The sequence below is a fragment of the Solenopsis invicta genome, chromosome 1 (genome assembly GCF_016802725.1).
Source record: "Solenopsis invicta isolate M01_SB chromosome 1, UNIL_Sinv_3.0, whole genome shotgun sequence".
Taxonomy (NCBI): Eukaryota; Metazoa; Arthropoda; class Insecta; order Hymenoptera; family Formicidae; genus Solenopsis; species Solenopsis invicta.
The window spans coordinates 226,257-248,637 of record NC_052664.1 but is presented as its reverse complement, the minus strand read 5'-3'; the positions used below and the strand labels follow the sequence as shown (position 1 = coordinate 248,637).

The 22,381-nt window shown below is 33.1% G+C and overlaps 1 protein-coding gene and 1 pseudogene across 1 annotated transcript; one reads left to right on the top strand and one right to left on the bottom strand.

Annotated features, from left to right (window-relative positions):
• Window positions 1–22,381, top strand: part of LOC105206862 — a 174,230-nt pseudogene that overhangs the window by 27,584 nt on the left and 124,265 nt on the right.
• LOC113005580 lies at window positions 631–4,892 on the bottom strand. The gene is made up of 3 exons (XM_039455828.1): window positions 3,765–4,892; window positions 2,434–3,031; window positions 631–1,585 (listed from the first exon to the last, which is right to left on the bottom strand). The coding sequence occupies exons 2-3, from the start codon at window positions 2,786–2,788 to the stop codon at window positions 1,359–1,361; spliced, it is 582 nt and encodes a 193-aa protein (XP_039311762.1). The 5' UTR covers window positions 2,789–3,031; window positions 3,765–4,892; the 3' UTR covers window positions 631–1,358.

Here is a 22,381-nt window from a genome sequence, read left to right as displayed (position 1 = left end):
GACCTGAAAACTACCTTTCAGATGATTATGTCAACGAATTGGCAGTTATGAGGTCTATCACTTTTTAAATAAATAAAAAACATAGTTTTGCTTTAAATGCTACTAATGCAAAATTCATAACTAATAATAATAAAACTAACAATTAATAAAATTGAACATATGTCTATTACAAAATAAATTCAAATCACTTTTATTTTAATATTACTTTTTCATAATTGATATTTATTATTGAATATCAAATTATTGATAACTTTTTGATAAATTATTAACAAAATAAGTATTACTTATTTTTAAACACACCGATCCGGTAAAATACGGAAACACATTCTCAGATGTAGAAAATTTTTTCAACTTTGAGAAGCTATAATTTTGATTACAATCAAAATTTTTCAACAAGTTTTTTAAATGAAAGTTTAGAATCTCAGAAATATGACTGTACAATCGCCATTGCTGAAAAATAATTTATTTTGAAGTTACAAAGCTAATACCATTAAGCAAAAATGAGAAATATGTAAAAAATTCAGTTTTCTTTCAAAATATCATATCTTCGCTACAAAAAACCTTTCAACACTTTCAAATACGGCGTTTAAAAGCTAAAGAGTCGTACATTAAAAAAAAATTATATTATTGTTATTTCTATTAAAAAATATACTTATGTAACAAGAAGAATAATGTATTTTTGATTTATTCAAAGTGTCTAAAATTGAAAATTAATTTGTTTTATGATATATTTTGGAAAAGCTTTCTTTTCTACAGAACTATATAATATTCTAAATTTAGACAGAGTATATGCGACATCCGCAAACGGATCTGTTTAAACGTGTTTTATCCAATTTTTTTATTTGAAATACTTACATAAAATATTTCGCTTACATACAATGTTAGTTTCACAGACTTCAACAAAACTTTGCAGCCGTGCCGTTCAAATTCTAATTACCAATATAGTTGGTCAACTATATCAATCAAAAGAGGAGATTTTAAACTTTTTTTACGTCTTGGTCCGAACCTCCTATCTCATTCTGTCTTTACATAGCAAACGTTCGAAACATCATATAGGGTTTTTACGACCCACTTACGAATTTAAGGGTTAATGATTCCTTACATTTTTAATTATTTTAATTTATAAATTCCGAAACAATACGATTTTATCCTTTCGTGCCAGGTAGTACGTATGTGCTAAACATTCAATAATTTATATCTTCAATAAAAATAGAAACAGCAACTTCTTCCTGGACTTATTTTAAGATACAAGATAAGACTCAATAATTAATTTAATTATGCTTTGATACTGTGTTGCGTTTTATTTATTATTACATTTATTATTACATTTATTATTTTATTTATTAATAACATGCATTTTATTTGTTATTGCGTGACTTGGATTTTTTAAAAATTTGGTTATGAATCCAACTTCTAATCTGTGGAACGGAGCGACGGCTTAAACATTTGTTTCTCATTTTAGCTTCTACCATTTGTTTTCTTGAGGGCAAACGTCGTTCACTTATTTCTTGTTTAAAGGAAGTATTTATTACATTACACTCTTCTTCAGTCCATCTAATACGCTTTGTGGAACCGTACGGTGATGCTATAAAATATTAAAATTTATTACAAATATTGCATGTGATGAAAATTATAATTGCGAAAACTATAAATTATAATTTAAGTTAAGACTCGGCAAAAATGCACATTTCGGCCAATTGTCAACTTAAAGCTTTCTTCTCACCTCATTACTTCCCACGCAGTCTAAATACCAATTGACATTTGGATTGCGTAAAGGTTGGCAAGGTAAGGAGAACAATGCTGGCTGAAAACTGGCTGAAATGTACATTTTTGTCGAGCACTGAGTTAAATCATAATTTATATCTTTTGCGATTTTCTTATAATTTTATCTAATTTTTAATGTGACATTAGTATTAAATTATAATATACTTTTAAAGTGTATCCCATCTTGCCTATATATGGGAATACCTCATCTTACCATACCCACAGAGCAAGATGAGAAAAATGGCTTTTATTTTATTTTTAATAGAGTTTATAATTTTCTGGATATCTTATTTAATGACAGTTACGTATTGAGCGATTAATATTTAAAGAAAATTTAAGAAGTAAAGATGATTCCTTGATTATGAAAACTTAACTTTCATTTAACATCAAACATTAACTGCACTGTTTTGCCTTACCTAACCACATTTGTATATTTTTTAAAGCTGAGTAAGTTAATATTTTTAATTTATAAAATTAAAAGGATATTAATTTATATTTAACCATGACAAACATATATAAACATATTATGTATATTCAATTAAAGTTAATGTCTTGTAAAATTGAGTTAAATGTTGTTTTAAATAAAGTTAAATTAAGGATTAATTTTAAGAAAAATTATTTACATTAAATTTTTAAGTAAATATATAATCATATTTAATATATACTTACTACTACGTTTTTTTCTTTTTTTCACTGCACCGCTATTTTCAGTTTCTTTGATTGAATCATCGCTATCTTCGCCAATGCAATTTTCCATTTTATTTATTTCAAAACTGCTTTGTTCATTAAACTGCAGATCTTCATCCACATTTTCTTCAACACTGCCTTGTGCAATGTTGAGTAATCGCGACATTTTAATTGCTTCAATCTGCGGAATGGATTGCCGATAATGTCTCATGTGGATATTTTTGTCATGGCCAAGATGATTGGCCAATTCTGTTACGTCAGGTTCTGATAAATTTAATGTAATGCATCTTGTTGCTATATGCTTTCGAAGCTTTGTGCCTCGTAATCTATCAGGCATGCTTGCACCACAATCTACAGAATATGTACGTAATAAATCACATGCTCTCAAATGTTTAAATCGGCTTTTGTCATAATCTGGTAGAGCAAAGATGTAGGGGTTTTTTTCAGGAATATTTGCTGCTTTTACAACGATGTTGTAAAAGTAAATCAATACAATTTTTCATTTCACGATCCAAAAGTACGGGAACAGATCGTCCTAATTTACACCTCTAAGAAGAATTCTTATATACTTTTCAGCTATCTAAAACATAAATAATCATTCCTTTTATTACTTTTAAAACTATTTAGGCTAATTAATTTTTGTATTAACATGATGCAAGAATTTAAACCGCAGAAATAAAAAGTATAAAAATAGTGAAGGTAATATAATATCTTTATATTATATTATGTCGTAATTTTAATTTTATATTAATCATCGTAAGATGAATAAATTTGTTTATGTATTCGTAATGAGTAGTATAGAAATGTATATAACCTCCATAAAATAATATATTCTTTGTCGAGAGTGTAATTTAAAATAAAAAAGCAAAAGCATACCGTATTTGCAAATTTATATACAAATAAATAAGCAAAACAAAAATAGCAAAAATTAAAATACATAATTAAAAATAATATTCAACAATTGTAAAGAAGAGCTAATGAGCCGCGACAGGTGTTATTGTCAAAAATAGTATGTCAGATATTGAATTTTTTTTGACAAAAGAATTTAATTCTTAATAAATGAAAAATATATTTAACTTATACTTTTTTAACTGTTGTGTAGCTATAAGTTTTGCAAAATATAAAGTTACGAAAAGTTTATGATACAGAAATTGAAACATCCCCGGTTTAAGTTAATCTGCAGTACACAAATTTTAATCATTATACTATCTGCAACATATTTTTCTTATTTTTTTTACTAGATTATAGTTTTCAAAATTTTATAATTTTTTATGAAATAAATGTTACGAGTAAAAACTTAGCTTAAAACGTACCTTTCGAGCTTCAGCCGATAAGATCCATATAAATCTGGATTTGGTTGTTCTTTTATATTTTCTTGATGCTTATAATCATCGATGGATATACGTTCAATTTCTCCAGCTCTACGCCTATTAAATACTTGAATTGATATCAAAGTAAATTCTCCTAGCGCTCGCCAAGCATTATACGAGAACACATCTTTAAGGTGTTGAAATGCTAAACGCCTGTTAGTTTGTAGAAAGTCGTGCAACAATTTAATATCTTCTAATGGAGGTAATTCTTGCAATTTATATCGTTTAGCTCGTAACATAGACTCTTCAACCGTTTTATTAACAGATACACTGAAATCTTCTTGTAATAATTTTAAAAAATTCTCTATGTTTGTTTTTTTTCCCGCTCGTTTTGTTTTATGCATTCGGAGACAGCTAAATTTCCTATTTGCTTTAGAAGAGTGCCAATCCTTGCTGCGTTAGAAGGAGCCTTATAAATCTTTAAATGGTCATCAATACCTGCCACTTCATTTACAGCGACAATGCAATCATCGTATATCGATGGATGATAAAGACTAAAGAAATCTGTCACATCCTTATTAATTTTTCGAAGAGCTTGTAAAAAACGGGCTAATAATCTCATACGTGATCTTATCATATTTTGTTGATGCTGATGTTTGTATTTTACACACATTTTATTGCCATAAACAATTAGTAGTTCATCATATCTAATTAATCGGACGAGATCATCTTCTCTTAATACTGGAAATACAACATTCCTTAAAATAGAATTTGCACGTTCGTGAATTCGACCTTGAACTTTTCTTCCAAGTACTTGGATAGATCTGCCAACAGTCTTTTGCGAACATTCTTTAAAATGATGACGTATGTTATTTTTAGTGAAGAAACCTTTACAACTCGCACAACATATAAAATCGCGTGCAATTTTCTTTTTAGATTCTGTCGGTCTTCTACAAACTATCAGCTCTCCTTTATTATACGCAGGATCTGTATTGAATAAATAATTACCTCTTCGTCTAATAAGCCCAATAATCTTTTGTCTCTCTTTATTACCTAAGATGAAAAATAAAATATACATAAATGAAGATACAATAGTTTTCAAAATAAAAATGAAATGCATTTTAGTCCAAATTAAACAGTAATGTAAAATTAGCTAAATTATTTTATACATTTTGGAAAATTTAATAAACTTATAATGCAAAGTAATTTAGTTAATTTTATATAACAAATTAGTTTGGATAGATTTTACTAAAATTTTACTAAATTTATAAAAAAATATAGTAAAATACTTTTATGTCCATGTTGTCTTACTACTACTATAACTACGTTTACACGTTACCATTAATCAGATTTAATAATATCTTGGTCTGTCTTATAATTAAAGGTATTATTAAACTTCACTAATAGAGAAAAGTAAATGTAGTTTATGATTTTGAAATTAATATGTAAATTTTATATTGTAAACACTTTTATTGATAAAAGTAATTTATAATAGAAAGTTAGCTAAATTATTTGATATTTTTAACATATTTAGTTAATTAGTTTACATTATCGATTCGATAATTTAATCAATTATTTATTTTACTATTAAAAGTAAGTTTAGGATATGGTCCTAGGAAATTCTTTCTATGTACTTTCTATGTAAAGTGAAATACATTGATTATTAACAAATTTATATTTGAGAAAACAAAATATTATAAATACGTTTTTAATAATATGAGAAAAATTTTCTATACCTTTAGGTAATGTAGTAAAATTCTTCACTTCGTCTTCATTTTTATGAACTTTTTCGAGGTGTCTACTTATCTTTGATTGCATTTTTTTGCAATAATAACAAAAGTTTTGTTTTCCGCTACCTTTAGGTTTTGAAGTGTTAACATATAAATTAATAACATCACAGATTTTACTTCCAGTAACATTTAAAGAAGTTTCTAAGTTGTTCTGTGTAGTATTATTAGATTGAGGTGCAGATGGTATAAGAGTATTGTTTTGTATAAGAGTATTGTTTTCTTCATCAGAACTATCTGAATCTGCATTATAGTTAGGATCCTTATCTACATCATCACTACTATCGTCACCATAAATAGTATTATATACACAGGAATGTGATTTGTGCAATTCCTCCGATTTTTTATGGATATTTGATTCTATGTTGTTATTATCATCCGATTCTACGTCGTCACAGTTATTTTTATCTACATTACTACCTTTGTTACCACTAACAGTAACGTCTTCAGTACCATCATCACTCTTAATGCAATTTTTATCCGATATCTCTAACAAATTATTACTAAACATGACTGATGGATATTGATACACACAACAATTATCGAACAGACTAGGATAATATCGATTGTATGCGGTGGTCGACTGAACTCGACACTATGTGTACTTTCGTGCTCTCTCTCTGTCTGTGTGAAATACATGAGCTGTAAAACGTGAGCTGCATCAAGATTTTCTTTTATACTTCCACTGACCATCCTTATAGGTGAACATTACCGTCGAACACTTTGCCAACAAGGTTATGGGCCCAGGCAAGTAATAAGTAGACTGTCTCGAACGAGTAAATGTTCAGTTCGTCGAGCGAAAGACGACACATAACCTAGAACAGCACCTTGAGAGGTTAACGAGGCGTATTCCAGTGAGAAAGATAGACATACACGTAGAATGGCCTTGTCATCTTTGCAATTCGTAGATCGCATTGATAAGTTGAATGATGCAAATTATCGGTCATGGAAGTTCAACATGAAGATGACATTGATACAAAGAGAGTTGTGGCAGCATATTACCGGCGAAGCTACACTGCCGGCAGAACACACGCCAGAAGAAGAAGAACGCTTTAAGGCTAAAGAGAATAAAGCTTTAGCAACAATTGCTCTCGGCGTTGAACCAGAACATCAAACGCACATCATAGATTGTAAGAAGGCATCCGATGCATGGGAATCATTACAAAGGATCTTCGAGTCAAAGTCACGGGCGAGAATTTTACAGTTAAAGAAGCAGATGTTATCCATAAAGTTGGAACCTAACGAAACGATAAATTCATACATGGCCAGGCTAAAGACATGCAGTGACAGCCTAAAGGAAGTTGGATATGAACTTCGAGACGACGATTTGGCTTATGCCATGCTATCAGGACTTCCGGATGCATACGATGGAATAGTGATGACGCTAGCAAACCTGGACGATGAAAAATTCAAGTCAACCGAGATTAAGGAGATTCTTATGAACGAGTACGAGCGTCGTGCCATGAAGGAAGGAGAACATACAGAAGAGAAACCAAAGGAGGCGTATCATCAGACAAAAGAGCACAGCAAAGAAGAAAGAAGAAGATGCTATAAATGTAACAAGATAGGTCATTTAGCGAACGACTGTAATTCGAAATCGGGTAATTTTAAACGGAACAAAAGGTACGCTACACCTAATACGCATAAAAACAACAATGCACTACTGCTAGAATTAAATAACGCTCAGTTAGGTGACTCGTGGTTAATAGATAGCGGAGCGACTCATCACGTATGTAAACATAGAGAATGGTTCGATAAATATAAACCAATAGCTAATGAAATAATTTATTCAGCAGATAGTAAATCGAATAATAGTCTAAAGGCAGTAGGTGTAGGCAATATAAAAATACAAACATATGTTGGTAATAGAAAGTTCTATTTTACATTAATTAATGTATATCATGTTCCCAATATAAGACGCAATTTATTGTCAGCCTCACAGATAGAAAAGAAACGCAAAAGTCTCATAATAGATAATGGAAAATTAAAGATTCAGGATAAAGAGAATAGAACAATAGTGGGGGAAGCTTTATGTAGAGACGGCCTATATATTGTTAAAGCAAAAGTATTGAAAGGTAAAAATAATTTAAATCAAACAGAAATGCTTACTATGTATACTAACAAATTAACTGAAAGTGATAAATGGCATCACAGGTTTTGTCATGTCAATATGAAAACTATTCAAGAGTTATCAAGAAAAGTTAGAGGATTAGATAACGTAAACATAGTTGACAGACATTGTAGTAGTTGTAGTGTCAGTAAAACAACGAAAGCACCCTGTAAAGCGTTAGGAGGTAGAAATACGAAAAATGTATTAGAGCTCGTACATTCAGATCTATGTGGCACTATGCCAATAAAATCAATGGGTGGATCAAAATATTTCTTAATATTCACTGACGATTATTCTAGAAAAGTAACAGTTTGTTGCTTACAGAGTAAAGATGAGGTAGCAGAATATGTCCGAAAATACATAGCCATGGTAGAAAGAGAAACAGATAGAAAGGTAAAAAGATTTAGAAGCGATAATGGATTAGAATATTGCAATAAAAGTCTTAAACGAATGTTCGATGAAATGGGTATAAAACATGAACGGACAAATGTAGACACACCACAGATGAACGGAATCGCAGAACGTATTAATAGGACGCTGTTAGATTTAGTACGAGCAATGCTTAAAAATGCTGAATTACCAGAAAGATTTTGGGCTGAGGCAATAGTGACTGCGTGTTACATTAAAAATAGAGTAATACATTCATCTATTGATGACATTCCGGAAAGAATTTGGACAGATAATAAACCAAGCGTGAAACATTTAAAAGTATATGGTTGTTCAGCTTATGCGTTCGTTGTTAAACAAGGTAGAAATAAACTCGAGTCTAGGGGAAAAGAGTGCATATTGGTAGGATATTCGAGTCAAAGAAAAGGATATAGATTATGGGACGCAGTTAAGAATGATATAATACAAACAAAACATGTAGAATTCGTTGAAGATGTTTGCGGATACGATTATATATATAATAAGAAAACACTTGAAACTCCAGTTTATATCGATGATACGGATGAGATAAAGAGCACTGATACTGTAGATGAAGATAACGAAATAGACATTAAAGAAACACGCGAAGAAAATACAAATGATAAAGCAGGTTCTAGTGAAGAAAAACGTAGCGTAGGTAGATCAAAGAAAGTAATTAGAAATCCGTGGGGTCGTGCGGGTAAACCTAAAAATATAGAATTAAACGTAACTGAAATAATTGAGCCTACTACGTATGAGGAAGCGGTGATATCACCACAATCAGAAGAATGGAAATCAGCGATGAATGAGGAGTTAAAAGACTTAGACGATAGAAATACATGGGAGATACTAGACAAGCCAGAAAATGTTAGTTGTGTAGGAAGCAAATGGGTATACAAAGTTAATATTGACTCAACAGGAAAAATAGTAAGATACAGAGCTAGGATAGTTGCGCAAGGATTTTCTCAAAAGAAAGATATAGACTATTCAGAATCCTATGCACCCGTTGTGAATATTTCTTTAATTAGATTATTAATAGGTATGTCAATATCGCACAATTGGATAATATATCATCTAGATGTAAAATGCGCATATCTTTACGGTAAGATTAAAGAGAAAATATATATGAGATTGCCACCAGGACATAAAGACTATGATACAAAGATAGCGAAACTTTTAAGGCCAATATACGGTTTAAAGCAGTCAGGACATGTTTGGAATAATGCGATTGATGAATTCTTAACCAAAAACGGATTTGAAAGATCAAAAGCAAACAATTGTGTTTATACTTATGGCGACAATCTTATTCTTACATTATACGTAGATGATATTATACTGTTCGCGCAATCAATTGATAAAGTAAACGAAGTTAAGTCATTATTGATGTCAGAGTACGAAATTAGAGACCTAGGTAAAGCGTCGTACTTATTAGGATTGACTATTGAATATGATGAAAACAAAGCAAAGTTATCGCAAGCGTTATACATAAATAAATTACTAAACGAGTATGGAATGGATGACTGTAAAGCGAATAAAACGCCAATTGATGTAGGATTGAAACTATCAAAATGTGACAGCCCACATAATGATGTTGAAAAGGACGAAATGAAAGACGTACCATATAAGCAATTAATCGGTTCACTAATGTATATAGCGCTGGGAACGCGACCAGATATATTATTTGCAATAACAAAATTGTCACAATTTAGCTCAAATCCTGGTAGAGCGCACTGGTTACAAGCTAAAAGAGTATTAAGATATTTGGCTGCAACGAAAGATATTAGCCTAGTGTACAGTGGCGGTGTAAATGATATAGAAATCTTTAGTGATGCAGATTGGGCATCAGATGTAGATGATAGACATTCATATAGTGGCATGATAGTATTTTTGAATGGAAATCCGGTAACATGGAAATGTAACAAGCAAAAGTCAATTTCAACATCAACTATGGAAGCTGAGTACGTTGCTTTAGAAGTAGCTGTAAAAGAAGCCTTATGGCTGAATATGATGTTTAATGAGTTAGGGCAGAAAACTAATCTTAACGTGCCTAGTAGTCCATATGTGATTAGATGCGATAACAAATCAGCTATTGATTTCACAAGAAATAAGATAGAAAGATCGCGTACAAAACATATTGATATAGCCTATCATATAACTGGAGAATCACATGCAAAGGGCTTCATTGAATTAAAACATATTTCATCAGGGGATAATGTAGCGGACATTTTAACGAAGCACTTGTAACGATAGCATCGTTACACAGGTAAATTATATCTCTTTCTCGCTCGCACGCCGGATTATAACGTATCGTTCCGTCTCTTTTACTCGCACACCCGATCACGTGACGTCAGTACTCTCCGTCTCGCTCACTCGCACGCGCGGCCACGTGACGTCGGTTCCGTCTTCCATCTCGCTCGCTCTTGCGCCCGGTCGCGTGACGTCACACGTAGCATCGCGCGGGCACGTGCGCGTAGGTACACGCCGAAAAGTGGGGTAAACACGTGGTTCCGACTGCGTGGGCGGCTGGAGGGTATAAATACGGAGCCACACCAGGAAGGAACAACCAGTCGGTTCCAAATCACCGGTACCGACACTCCGGGAATACTCGGAGCTCCTTGGCTGGGTGTTCTCGGCTTCCTTATACCGGGTGTACTCGGTTTCCTGAAAACCCCTGACACCGGGCGTTCTCGGCTTCCTGACATAGGCCGGCTACGGCCTTCCTGACACCGGGCGTTCTCGGTTACCCGCACTCCTGTGCCGGGCGTTCTCGGCTTCCTGACACAGGCCGTTTACGGTCTCCTGATACCGAGCGTACTCGGTTATTCCGTACCGCACTTCTACGCCGGGTACTCTCGGCTTCCTGATACCGGGCTTACTCGGATACCCGTTTCTTTGCCTGTTACCTGTCCTTTAATTTCGATTCTTAATTTTGTTTTCTTTTCAGAGCAGATTTAGAATATTTTCACTCGGTCGGCGACGACGCGATTACCCGGAGTTACAACTTCCTCGCCGGATTTTTCCTTGGATATCCTCCGTCCCGAGCGTTCCGTCCGAATAAGCGCCCTCCTAACAAAGCGAGCGTATCGTGACCCCTTCCTCAGGCGAGCGATAGCTATTAAGTTGCGTTAGCATTAAGTCGCGTTACTTGTAATATTTTCCGAGCGTTAGTTTGTAAGATCCGCGTCTCAATCTACGCCGCGAGCGCTTAATTTAGTTTAAGTTTTCTATGTGTTCTCTATGCGAGTACGTTACAATTAGTTTTAGGTTCTTTCCGTGTGTGATCAAACGTTCCGGGGAACACGAGTTCCGAAGGTGTTAACTTCCTCTCTTCCTAATAAATTTTATTTTATTATTTTGTATCACGGAGTGTGAGGAGAAATTGATTTAAATAAATATTTTGTTAATTTTCTTTCAAATCGGAGTTCCTTCTTTTCTCGACCCTGGCACCGGCGAGCTAATCCGTGACCGCGAGAAAAGTCGAATCGTTACACACTTATCCCACATTATAATAAATAAGCATATCGAAAGATTAGGATTACAGCGATAATTGCAGAGTGATCATAGTGGGGGGTTTGATGGATATTGATACACACAACAATTATCGAACAGACTAGGATAATATCGATTGTATGCGGTGGTCGACTAAACTCGACATTATGTGTACTTTCGTGCTCTCTCTCTGTCTGTGTTATACTGAAATACATGAGCTGTAAAACGTGAGCTGCATCAAGATTTTCTTTTATACTTCCACTGACCATCCTTATAGGTGAACATTACCGTCGAACACTTTGCCAACAATGACATTTTCTTCAACATTTTGACAATATAAATCAGTATTTAAGAATACGTCTATATCATTCAATTCTGGAAATGGTAATATTGTAACTTGTAAATCGTTTTCTATATCAACAATTAAGTCAGAAAGTCCACTTATATTCATAGGTAAAATATTTTCATGCAGTAACACGTCAGATGTAGATTCATTAGGTAAATTGACATTTTGATCTAGTATTATTTCAGTCGTTGCTTCATAGAAATTACAATATATTTAGGTTCTTTATCGACTGTAAAAAATTACAAGTATTAATGACACGTTGGTTTCTGATTATTATACATAGAAATAGAAACTTTTGTTTTTACCTATGTGTTTATTTATTTGCAAGATTGGTATCTTTGCATTTAAATTTGTCGCAATAATTTTAAGCATTTCATGATTATCTGTGGATCAAAACATTTTTGATAATTATATTTAAAACAAGTTTTAAAATACTTAAAAAAATAATTACATTGAATAGATATTTTAAAGGTAGATAAGAGTTTAATTTTAATTAAAAAAAGAAAGTCTATTTAATATTGTAAATAAATAATTAAATCCATTAATCTCAATCTACAATAAAAATCCTTTCTCGCAATAGGCCAGTCTTAATATTAACCGCAATCAAATTTTGTTAAAATGTACATAATTAAATTTATGACTTTGCCAATTATAAAACGTAAAACTAATTGTTCTTATCCTAATTTTTTAATTTTTTTGAACACATCACTTAATATTATGTATTATTAATTAAAATTATTATATTTTATACAAATAAATTGTAATTTGTAGAAAATCTATAACGAAAACAAAATATCAGTTTAGTATTTTAGTTGGCAATTCATAAATTTAATCGGCTATTTTTTTTAATTTAATAAGTTATTGACAAGTCCATTATTAATAATAATAAAGATCATGGTATGAAATTTGTAACTTACCATTTTGTGCAATCAATTTTTTACAACAATGAGTACTTCGAATTTTTACGAAGTACTTCTTTCGATGTTGATATAAACCATACATTTTAATTAAATTCCCAAAACTTGTAAATTTCCTTCTTCTAAAATTGTACTAAAATTATGGATAGTTATCAATACTCAAACGAAATTATAATTATTGATGTTATATTATTGCTGCTAGCATTATCACACGACAGAATTTGCGTAATAATTCTTAACTTCATTTACAAGTCTACAGCAGAAACAATTCTGAAATGATTAATAATGCAAGATACAAATTCATATAGCAACGTCACTACATATATATGTATCTTCCATTTTGATAACTTTAGAAGTGAAACTGTTGTAAATGTAATCGCTTCGTTTGCATGGCTCCGCTTTTGCACATGGCAGAAGAAGTGACCGTGCCTCTTCCCAATCAGCACACAATATTTTTTAAATGTTTTTTTAATATTTATTTAATATTAATTTTTCATTGTACAATTCATTATAACAAAAATATTTATTAAATATTTATTAAATATTTATTCAACATTAATTAAATATTTAAAATAATGATTTAGAAAAAATATTTATTTAAAATTTATTTAACGTTTATTTAACATTTATTTAACATTAACTAAATATTTAAAATAATGATTTGGAAAAATGTTTATTTAACGTTTATTTAACGTTTATTTAAAATTTATTTCACATTAATTTTTTATTTGAAAAAACATTTTCTAAAAACATTAATTTAACATTTATTAAACATTAATTTAATATTTATTTTACATTAATTTTGTATTTAAAAAAACCGTTTATAAAACATTAATTTAACATTTACTTAATATTTAATACTTATTTCACATTAATTTTTTATTTGAAACAACAATTTCAAAAATATTAATTTTACATTTGTTGAATATTAATTTAATAATTATTATTAATTTTTTTTTTAAAACATTTTTTAACTATTTATTTAATATTGTTATTATTGTTTAAGTATTTACTTTTCATGAATTATTTAATTGAAAAAATGATTTTAGTAAGCATTTTTTAAATGTTTTTTAATATTTTTTAATATTTATTTAATGTTTATTTAATATTAATTTTTTTACTTATTTTTCATCTCTATAAAATTATGTTTATTTATTACTTATTTAACATTTAAGCTCTTTATTTTTCAATTATTATTAAATTTAAAATTTGTTTAAAAAATGTTTCAATAACATCTATAAAAATCAGTAAAAAATTAACTTATATATATTTAAATAAATAATATACTTTAATTGTATATATTTTGTCTTTTCGATGACATATTGACTTGATCTATCAGTGATGTACATGCATACACACAAAGTGTTTACAGATCATCACAAGGGATCAGTTCGCAGCGATCATAAGAGTCAAACAACGTTCACTGAAGTCGCAACTTGGATGGGTGGAAATTTCCGAGAAAAAATTCTTAAGAAAAAAATCTCAATATTAAAAAAAATTGTTTAATGTAAAAAGGGGTGTAAATCCACTAATTTTAACGTTTTTGAAGAATTTTTTTATTGCAAAAGCTTTTTTAAATATTGTTTTGCTCATTTATGCTTCGTTAAAAAGAACGTTTCTTTAACGTTTAATAAACGTTTTCTTTAAATGTTTTAAAAACGTTTTTATACTATTTGAAAAATATTTTTTTTAATGTTAAAATAAACATTTTTTTAATGAAAAAAAGGGCACTTAACCCATTATTTTTAATGTTTTTATAAATGTTTTTAAAAATGTTTTTTTAAATGTTTTTAAAAACATTTTTTAAATATTGTGTGCTGATTGGGTTGATAATTAATTACTCTGCATATTCCATCGTATGCTTTGCAACAATAATACAACCTTAATAACTATAATTTCTTCTGAATATTGATATTTTTCCGGATATAAATAATTATATATGTATTTCGGCACCTTACTGAACAGGAACTACGAGATAGAATCATAGATGTACACATATATGGACGTTTCGTGAACACAGATGCATCGTTTTTTGTTTATCACCACGCATGTTTTATAGTTATTTTATGAGAACGGAACCATCAGTTTTCATTAAAGAAAAGCAGTCTTTTCAAATATAGTAGGAAAATTTACATAAATTTGTATCATATTCCGATATATTTAATCATCAATTTACATTCTCTCTCTTTAATTTCTCTTATTTTTGACAGATTGACTCTTATATAGAGAAATACACTGAAAGCGTTATTTTTTATGTAAAAAATAAGAATTTCTGTTCGACTTTAAATTTAAACGTATATTTGAATGCCTTTTTAAAAAGTTATATCTATTATACAACATATTATAATTAAGTAACATTTATGCAAATAGCACTTTTCGATTTACATTTATCCATGCAATGGCAGTTTACAGGTCGGTCCTGAATTTTCAGAAATTACCGCTATATGATTACATGCTACGAAGTATTGTATTTAATTTGAATCGGAAGATGAAGTAAACTTATATGTTATTGTGTATTAGAACATAACTATATATAACTATATTATAACGTGTCACAATATAATAATATGTATACAAATTTCGACTATTTTTAACTTCGACGGCAGTTTTTGGGTTGGCCCTGAAAATAAGTCTACGTATCAATACGAAGAATGGCGCCAAAAGTATCTTTTTCATTAATGAAACGGGTACTGTGAAATAAAGTTCGCTCAATTGGCGTCGTTCTTCGTATGGATACATAAAAAATTTTTCAGGACTGACCCGAAAACTGCCTTTGCATGGATAAAAGTAAACCAAACATTGTTATTTGCATAAATTATTATTTAATTATAATATGTTATAGTACAATAATAGTATAATATATACATATATTATGCTATAGCAATAGTATATCATATACATATAACATTTTAGAGAACGGGATCCGAAAGCGCACGGTGCGATAGCCCACCAACCAATTATCTTGACTTATCTAACACAAACAACGGAAAAAGGCATTAGCCGCTGTGAGTGGTGATGGACTATCGGTCCCGTGCGCTATCAGGATCCCATTTTATAACAAGGCTCGATAGTTAATAATTATTAATTTCAATTTTATCTAACAAAGTTTATGGCTAATATTCATAGCAGAATCTTATACTTAAAATTACTTTAAGTACTATCTTAAGATATAAATTAATTATAGTGCTGTATTTTAGGATCTTAAAATGTTACTTAAGATGAAAACAATAATTGATTTAAATATCGATTTACATAGAGCTGTTGGTTTTCCAAGATTAAGGCCCGTATTCAAAATGCATTTCTAGCAATATTTGTGCTCTTCTGTGACATCCTTATTTTATGGCTTATGTATATGTAAACGTCTTATGTATATGTAATCAAGATATAATGACGCATTCATGTGCTAATTTTACTAGATAGATAGATAGATAGATAATTTATTGCCTCCCCTTAGGGTTACATCTCCGTACAATCCGTACAATTATTCCTTATCGACTATCTTACTTAACTACAAACTAGGACGCCGCAATCTATACTTATATCTATCCTATTTCTCCTACAATTTACACACACACACACGCGCCGCAGTCCTACCTAACCTAACGGGACCTCCGCTTCCGGTGTTTCTTTTGAGTCCTCTTTAATCATCCCTTCATCCACTCACTCATTTGAATCTTCCTCCACACATTCCCCCCCGCCCTCTCCTCATGCCCATTCCCTCCCCTCCATACTTCTAACCTCCTCAGCCATTCTTCTCTCTCCCCATCCTCACCCAGCACAATCCCCCTCATCTCCTGCCATCCCTTCCCATTCCCCCAGCTCACACATTCCTCCCACACATGCTCCCACGTTTCATTCATTCGTTCACACATCCTGCATCTCTTACGCTCATCCTTCTCCCAGTGTCTGCTTCCCCTCAACCCCTCCCCTAACCTAAATCTTGCCACCATTTTCCACCTACTCTCTCCCCACCCTTTCTTTAAATACCCCGGAATTCCCTCCCCCTTAATCCATTTATACTCCCTATTACCCTTCGTCTTCATTATTCTCTCCCATCTTTCCTCCCTCTGCATCTCTCTCTCCCTCTTAATCAGACCTTCCATATTACTCCCCATTATATCCATTCCATCCCCTCCCACTCCTCTCATCCCGAAGAATCCCCTTCTTTCCTCCTCCCATTCTGATATACTTTTCTTTCCTCTACTTTTTGCTTTCACTTCCTCCCAACACCTCTTTGCTAGCTCGCTTCCCCTTCCTTCCTCCAACCTTTTTTCAAACCCTATTGCCCTTATTCCCGCCCTTTCCCTGAACTTTCCTCTCTGTATTTCTTCTCTTACCATGTACCCCGGAGTCCCCCAATTTACCCCCATCACCCATTTCAGGAATCTTTCTTGTAGTCTTTCCAGTGCTTCCCTCTCCTTCCATCCCCATATTTCCACCCATAACCTATCACCGGCCATACCAGCATGTCAAATAACCAGCACAGTCTACCCCAGTCCCCCTTAAACCTTCTTTTCCCAATTCCCCATACTTTTCCCATTATTGCTGCTCTTTTCCTTAACCTTTCCCTCACTTGTGCCCCCTGCCCTCCATTGCCTTGCACTACGTAGCTCAAGTAGGAGAACTCTTTTACCTTCTCTATTGCCTTTCCTTTCCATCTCCAATTCACTTTCCTTTTCTTCCCCCCCCCCCTTTTCCTGAACCTCATTATCCTCGTCTTGCCCGCATTGAGTTCCAAACCTTCTCCATCTAACAAGGAAACACAGGGAAGTGTCCGCCTCAGATTAAAACGAGTTTTTAATATGTTGTAGTACAGATAAAAATAAGGGACACGTATTTTTTTATACGTGCCCATACGCACTTTAAGGGGGTGAAACACCCCTTTGAAGAAAATCGGTTTTTTTCTTTCGAAGTGTATGCCGTCGAAACTATAAGAGATAGAAAAAAATGTTTTAAATGAAAGTTGAATGGCTCGAAGAGTAATTTATGGACAGCGAAAAAATATATTTTTTTTTAATTTTTTTAATACTTTCCCCCACCACTTACTTACTTTTTTCAAAATTTTTATTTTTCTTATAAGCAAAATAAAGCTTATTTTATTACGAATTCAACGGTATATGATAAAGTTACGATACAACATTCCCATTTTCCAAAAATAATTAAAAATCTCTCGATATGCACGGTACGCGCGTTCGTGCGCTACAAAAGTGACTCCCTTCGATTTCGACGTGCCTTTAATATGTTGTACAGATTAAAATAAGGGACACGTATTTTTTACACGTGTCCTAATACACTTTTAAGGGTGAAGCACCCCTTTGAAGAAAATCGGGTTTTTTCTTTCGAGACGTGTATCGTCGAAACTATAAGAGATAATAAAAAAAAAAACTCCCGACTGCTGCCAAAAGTTGGTTTAATAACAAGAATTAAAAAGTTTAAGATTAAAAATTAATTAATAACAAAACAAATTAAAAATTTAAAAAACAATTTAAAAAATTATAAAGTTAGTTAAAATTAAATAAAAAATTAAAAATTAAAAAATTAATTACAAAAATTACAAAAATAAGAAAAAAATCTACAATTTAATAAAAATTAACTAAATTAACAAATTTAAATTGTTAATGTTATAACGCTGAATGTTATAACTATTCAGGATATAATGTAATGTTATATTTATTATTTAGCGTGGCGTCTCCCGACTGCTGGTTAAATACAATTTATTATTGAAAAAAAAAGTATTTTATTAAACAAAGTGTAAATTTCAATTTTAATTTTTAATTGGTACATTAATGTGCTAAAAATATAATTAGCGTTTAAAATGTCAAGTATTAGTATTTGCTTTAATTAATTTTTATTTCAAACTTTTAAAACTATTTTTTATCCGTAGTTTTATTTTTTGTTGTTATTTTAATTGTTTAATTAATTTTTATTTCAAACTTTTTAAAGCAATCTTTTTATTATTATTTTTTACTCTAGTTGATTTTCTGTTTTTAGGTTAATTTGTTTTTTATTTCCAATTTTTTACTAAATTTGTTAATTTAGTTAATTTTTATTAATTTGTTGGTTTTTTCTTATTTTTGTAATTTTTGTAATTAACTTTTTAATTTTTTAATTTTTATTTAATTTTAATTAACTTTATAATTTTTTAAATTGTTTTTTAAATTTTTAATTCTTTTTGTTATAAATTAATTTTTAATCTTAAACTTTTTAATTCTTGTTATTAAACCAACTTTTGGCAGAAGTCGGGAGTTTTTTTTTTTATTATCTCTTATAGTTTCGACGATACACGCTTCGAAAGAAAAAACCCGATTTTCTTCAAAAGGGTGTTTCACCCTTAAAAGTGTATTAGGACACGTGTAAAAAATACGTGTCTCTTATTTTAATCTGTACATGTTAAAGGCACGTCGAAGGGAGTCACTTCCGTAGCGCACGAACGCGCGGACGGGTGCGCGTACCGTGCGTATAGAGAGGTTTTTAATTATTTTTGGAAAATGGGAATGTTGTATCGTAACTTTATCATATACCATTGAATTCGTAATAAAATAAGCTTTATTTTGCTTATAAAAAAAATAAAAATTTTGAAAAGAAATAGGTAAGTGGTGGGGGAAAATATTAAAAAAAATTTAAAAAAAAATTTTTTTTTCGCTGTTATAAATTACTCTTCGATCCATTCAACTTTCATTTGAAACATTTTTTTCTATCTCTTATAGTTTCGACGGCATACGCTTCGAAAGAAAAAAAACGATTTTCTTCAAAGGGGTGTTTCACCCCCTTAAAGTGCGTATGAGCACGTATAAAAAAATACGTGTCCCTTATTTTTATCTGTACTACAACATATTAAAAACTCGTTTTAATCTGAGGCGGACACTTCCCTGTATTTCCTTGTAAGTATCTCTCCAACCTAACCAGGATGCTTCTCATGTCGTCCTCCTCCTCCGCCAACAGTACCATATCGTCTGCATAAGACAAGGAGTAAACTTTTTCTTCCCTCAGTTTCAGTCCCCCCCATCCACCCCTTCTCATCGTTTGCTCCAGGTCCGCCGTTAACAAGTTGAATAGGGTCGGACTCAGGGGACACCCCTGTCTCACCCCCCTTCCCGTCCAGAAACACTCTCCGAGATTTTCTCCTATTCTCACGCGGTTCCTTGTTTCCCTGAGCACCCCTTCACACCTTATCACCAGCCCCTCTCTAATCCCTCTATCCCTCATTGCCTTTGCTAATATCTCTCTGTCCACACAATCAAACGCGGCTCTTAGATCCACAAAGAGCGCGACCATTTTACCTCCCGGCTTGCTGACCTGCCTGTTTATTAGATAGTTTAGCACGTAGACGTTATCAATTGTCCCTAAACCCTTTCGGAACCCCACTTGGTTCTGTGGAATCAACTTTTTCTTCTACCTCTGCTTTCAACCTGTTCGCTAGCACCGTCGCATACACTTTGTACAGCGACGACGTCAGCGACACTCCTCTGTACTCCTCCACGCTTATCCCCTCCCCCTTTTTCACGATCGGGACGATCACCCCATCACTCCACTCCTCAATCCATCCTTCGCCCCTCCTGATCCTGTCACATATTTTCCAAACCCATCGCTCCATTTTCTCCCCCCCGTATTTCCACACTTCAGCCGGAATCCCATCCGCCCCTGCTGCTTTTTTATCCTTCATTCCCGGTAGTACTCTTTTTATCTCTTCGCGTGGTAACCCCTCCTCCTGGTCTCCTCCCCTTCCCCTTTCCGCGCCTCTCCTTACTCTCCCATTTACTCCCCCCAACAAGTCCCTGAAATATTTATTCCATTCCTCCATTTTAATCCCCTCATTCACTCTTTTTCTCTCCCTAGTCTTACCTACCATTTCCCACATCTGGTTTTCCGTTTTTATCTCCCTCAACTCTTTTTCCCACTTCTCATTCTCCTCCTTCTTCTTCCTCTCCATCAGCTTTCTATACTCTAGCCTTTCCTTTTTGTACCACTGTCTATCCCCCTCCCCTTCTCTCCACCTCCTCAGTGCCCTTCTCACCTCTTTTTTCTTTATCCTACATTCCTCGTCCCACCAGCCTCTTCTAACCATCCCCCCTTTCTCTTTATTGCCCCTCTTCAAAATCTCCAATACCAGTTCTTTCATTTCCTCCCACACTCTCTCCACCTCTCCATCGCCTACTGGTAGCTCTCCTAACGCCTCTCTAAAATCTTTTATTCCCTTCCCCGACCATACCCATCTTCTTCTGGTACTTCCCTCTCCTCTGTCGAATTGATTCCCCTCGTTCCCTCCGATCCACACCACCAGGGGGTGGTGATCGGAATCCACAATCTCCTATCTCTATTCTATTCACCATTTCCTTGGTTTCCACACTTCCCACCACATAATCTATGACTGATTCCCCCCTTCCCCCAGTAAAAGTCCACTCTCCCTGCCTGTCTCCTTCTATATTCCCATTAAAAATTGCCCACCCCACCTCCTCCATCCTTCCTACCAACACTCTCCCTTCCTTGTTCATCTTCTTGTCCTTTGACCTTCTTCTCCCCCCTTCCTCCTCCCAATTCTGTTCGTCTACTCCCCCACCATCCTCTCCAGTTCTGGCATTGAAATCTCCACTTATTAGAGTCCTCACTCCGTCTCCCCCCTCCATTCATTCCTTCATACACTCCAATTTTTTTTCTATATCCCCATTAATATATACCCCCACTAATCTCCATTTTTCTTTGTTCATTTCCACTATCACCTCCACCATTCCTTCTTCTTTCCCCGCTTCCACTTTTTTCACTTCTATCCCCTTCCTAATTCCCAGGACCATATCCCCTTTTGCTCTTCCTTTTTTATTTTTTCTTTTCGCTACCTGCACTTCCCATCTGTATCTCTTTGGAAAGAACTCCCTTGCTCTCATCCACCCCCTTTCATCTAACCACGTCTCGCTCATTATAATTATATCCCATTTCTTAACCTCCATCCAAAAATCTTCCCTTTTGTTGGCTATCCCTGCTACGTTCCAAAATGCTACTTTATAACTTCCTTTCCCTCTCCCCTCTGCTGTCCGCCGTTCCTCTTTCTCCTCACTCTCCTCGACTACACGCTCTACTGCTCTCCTTTTCCTCCTCCCCCCTTCGTGCCCCTCTCCACCCCTCCTTCCCCCCGCTCACTTGATCCCTCCACTGTAGCTCTTCTCTCCCCTCCCCTTCTCAATTCTCCACTCTCTTCATCCCAGGACCACCATTCCCCTCCAATCCACGCTCCCTTTTGCCTGATTCTCACCCTGTTCCCTTTCCATCCTCTTTCTGAAGCCACTCTTCTCGCCTTCCAATTAATCCTCCTTTCCTCCCACGTTAAATCCTCTTCTATCCATACCTCTTTCCCTTTTAGTCTCCACTTATTTAACATCACCTCCCTCTTACAATCTTCACTATCACCATCTCCCCCCTCTCTCTTCTACCTCCCTCTACTTTCCTAACTTCCTCCACTTTACCCTCCACTCGTATCCCTAATACTTTAATTATCCCTTCCACTCTTTCCTTCAAACTCCCTTCCCCACCTTTCATCCCCTTTACTATCAAGCTTCGCCTTCTGTCCCCCCTTT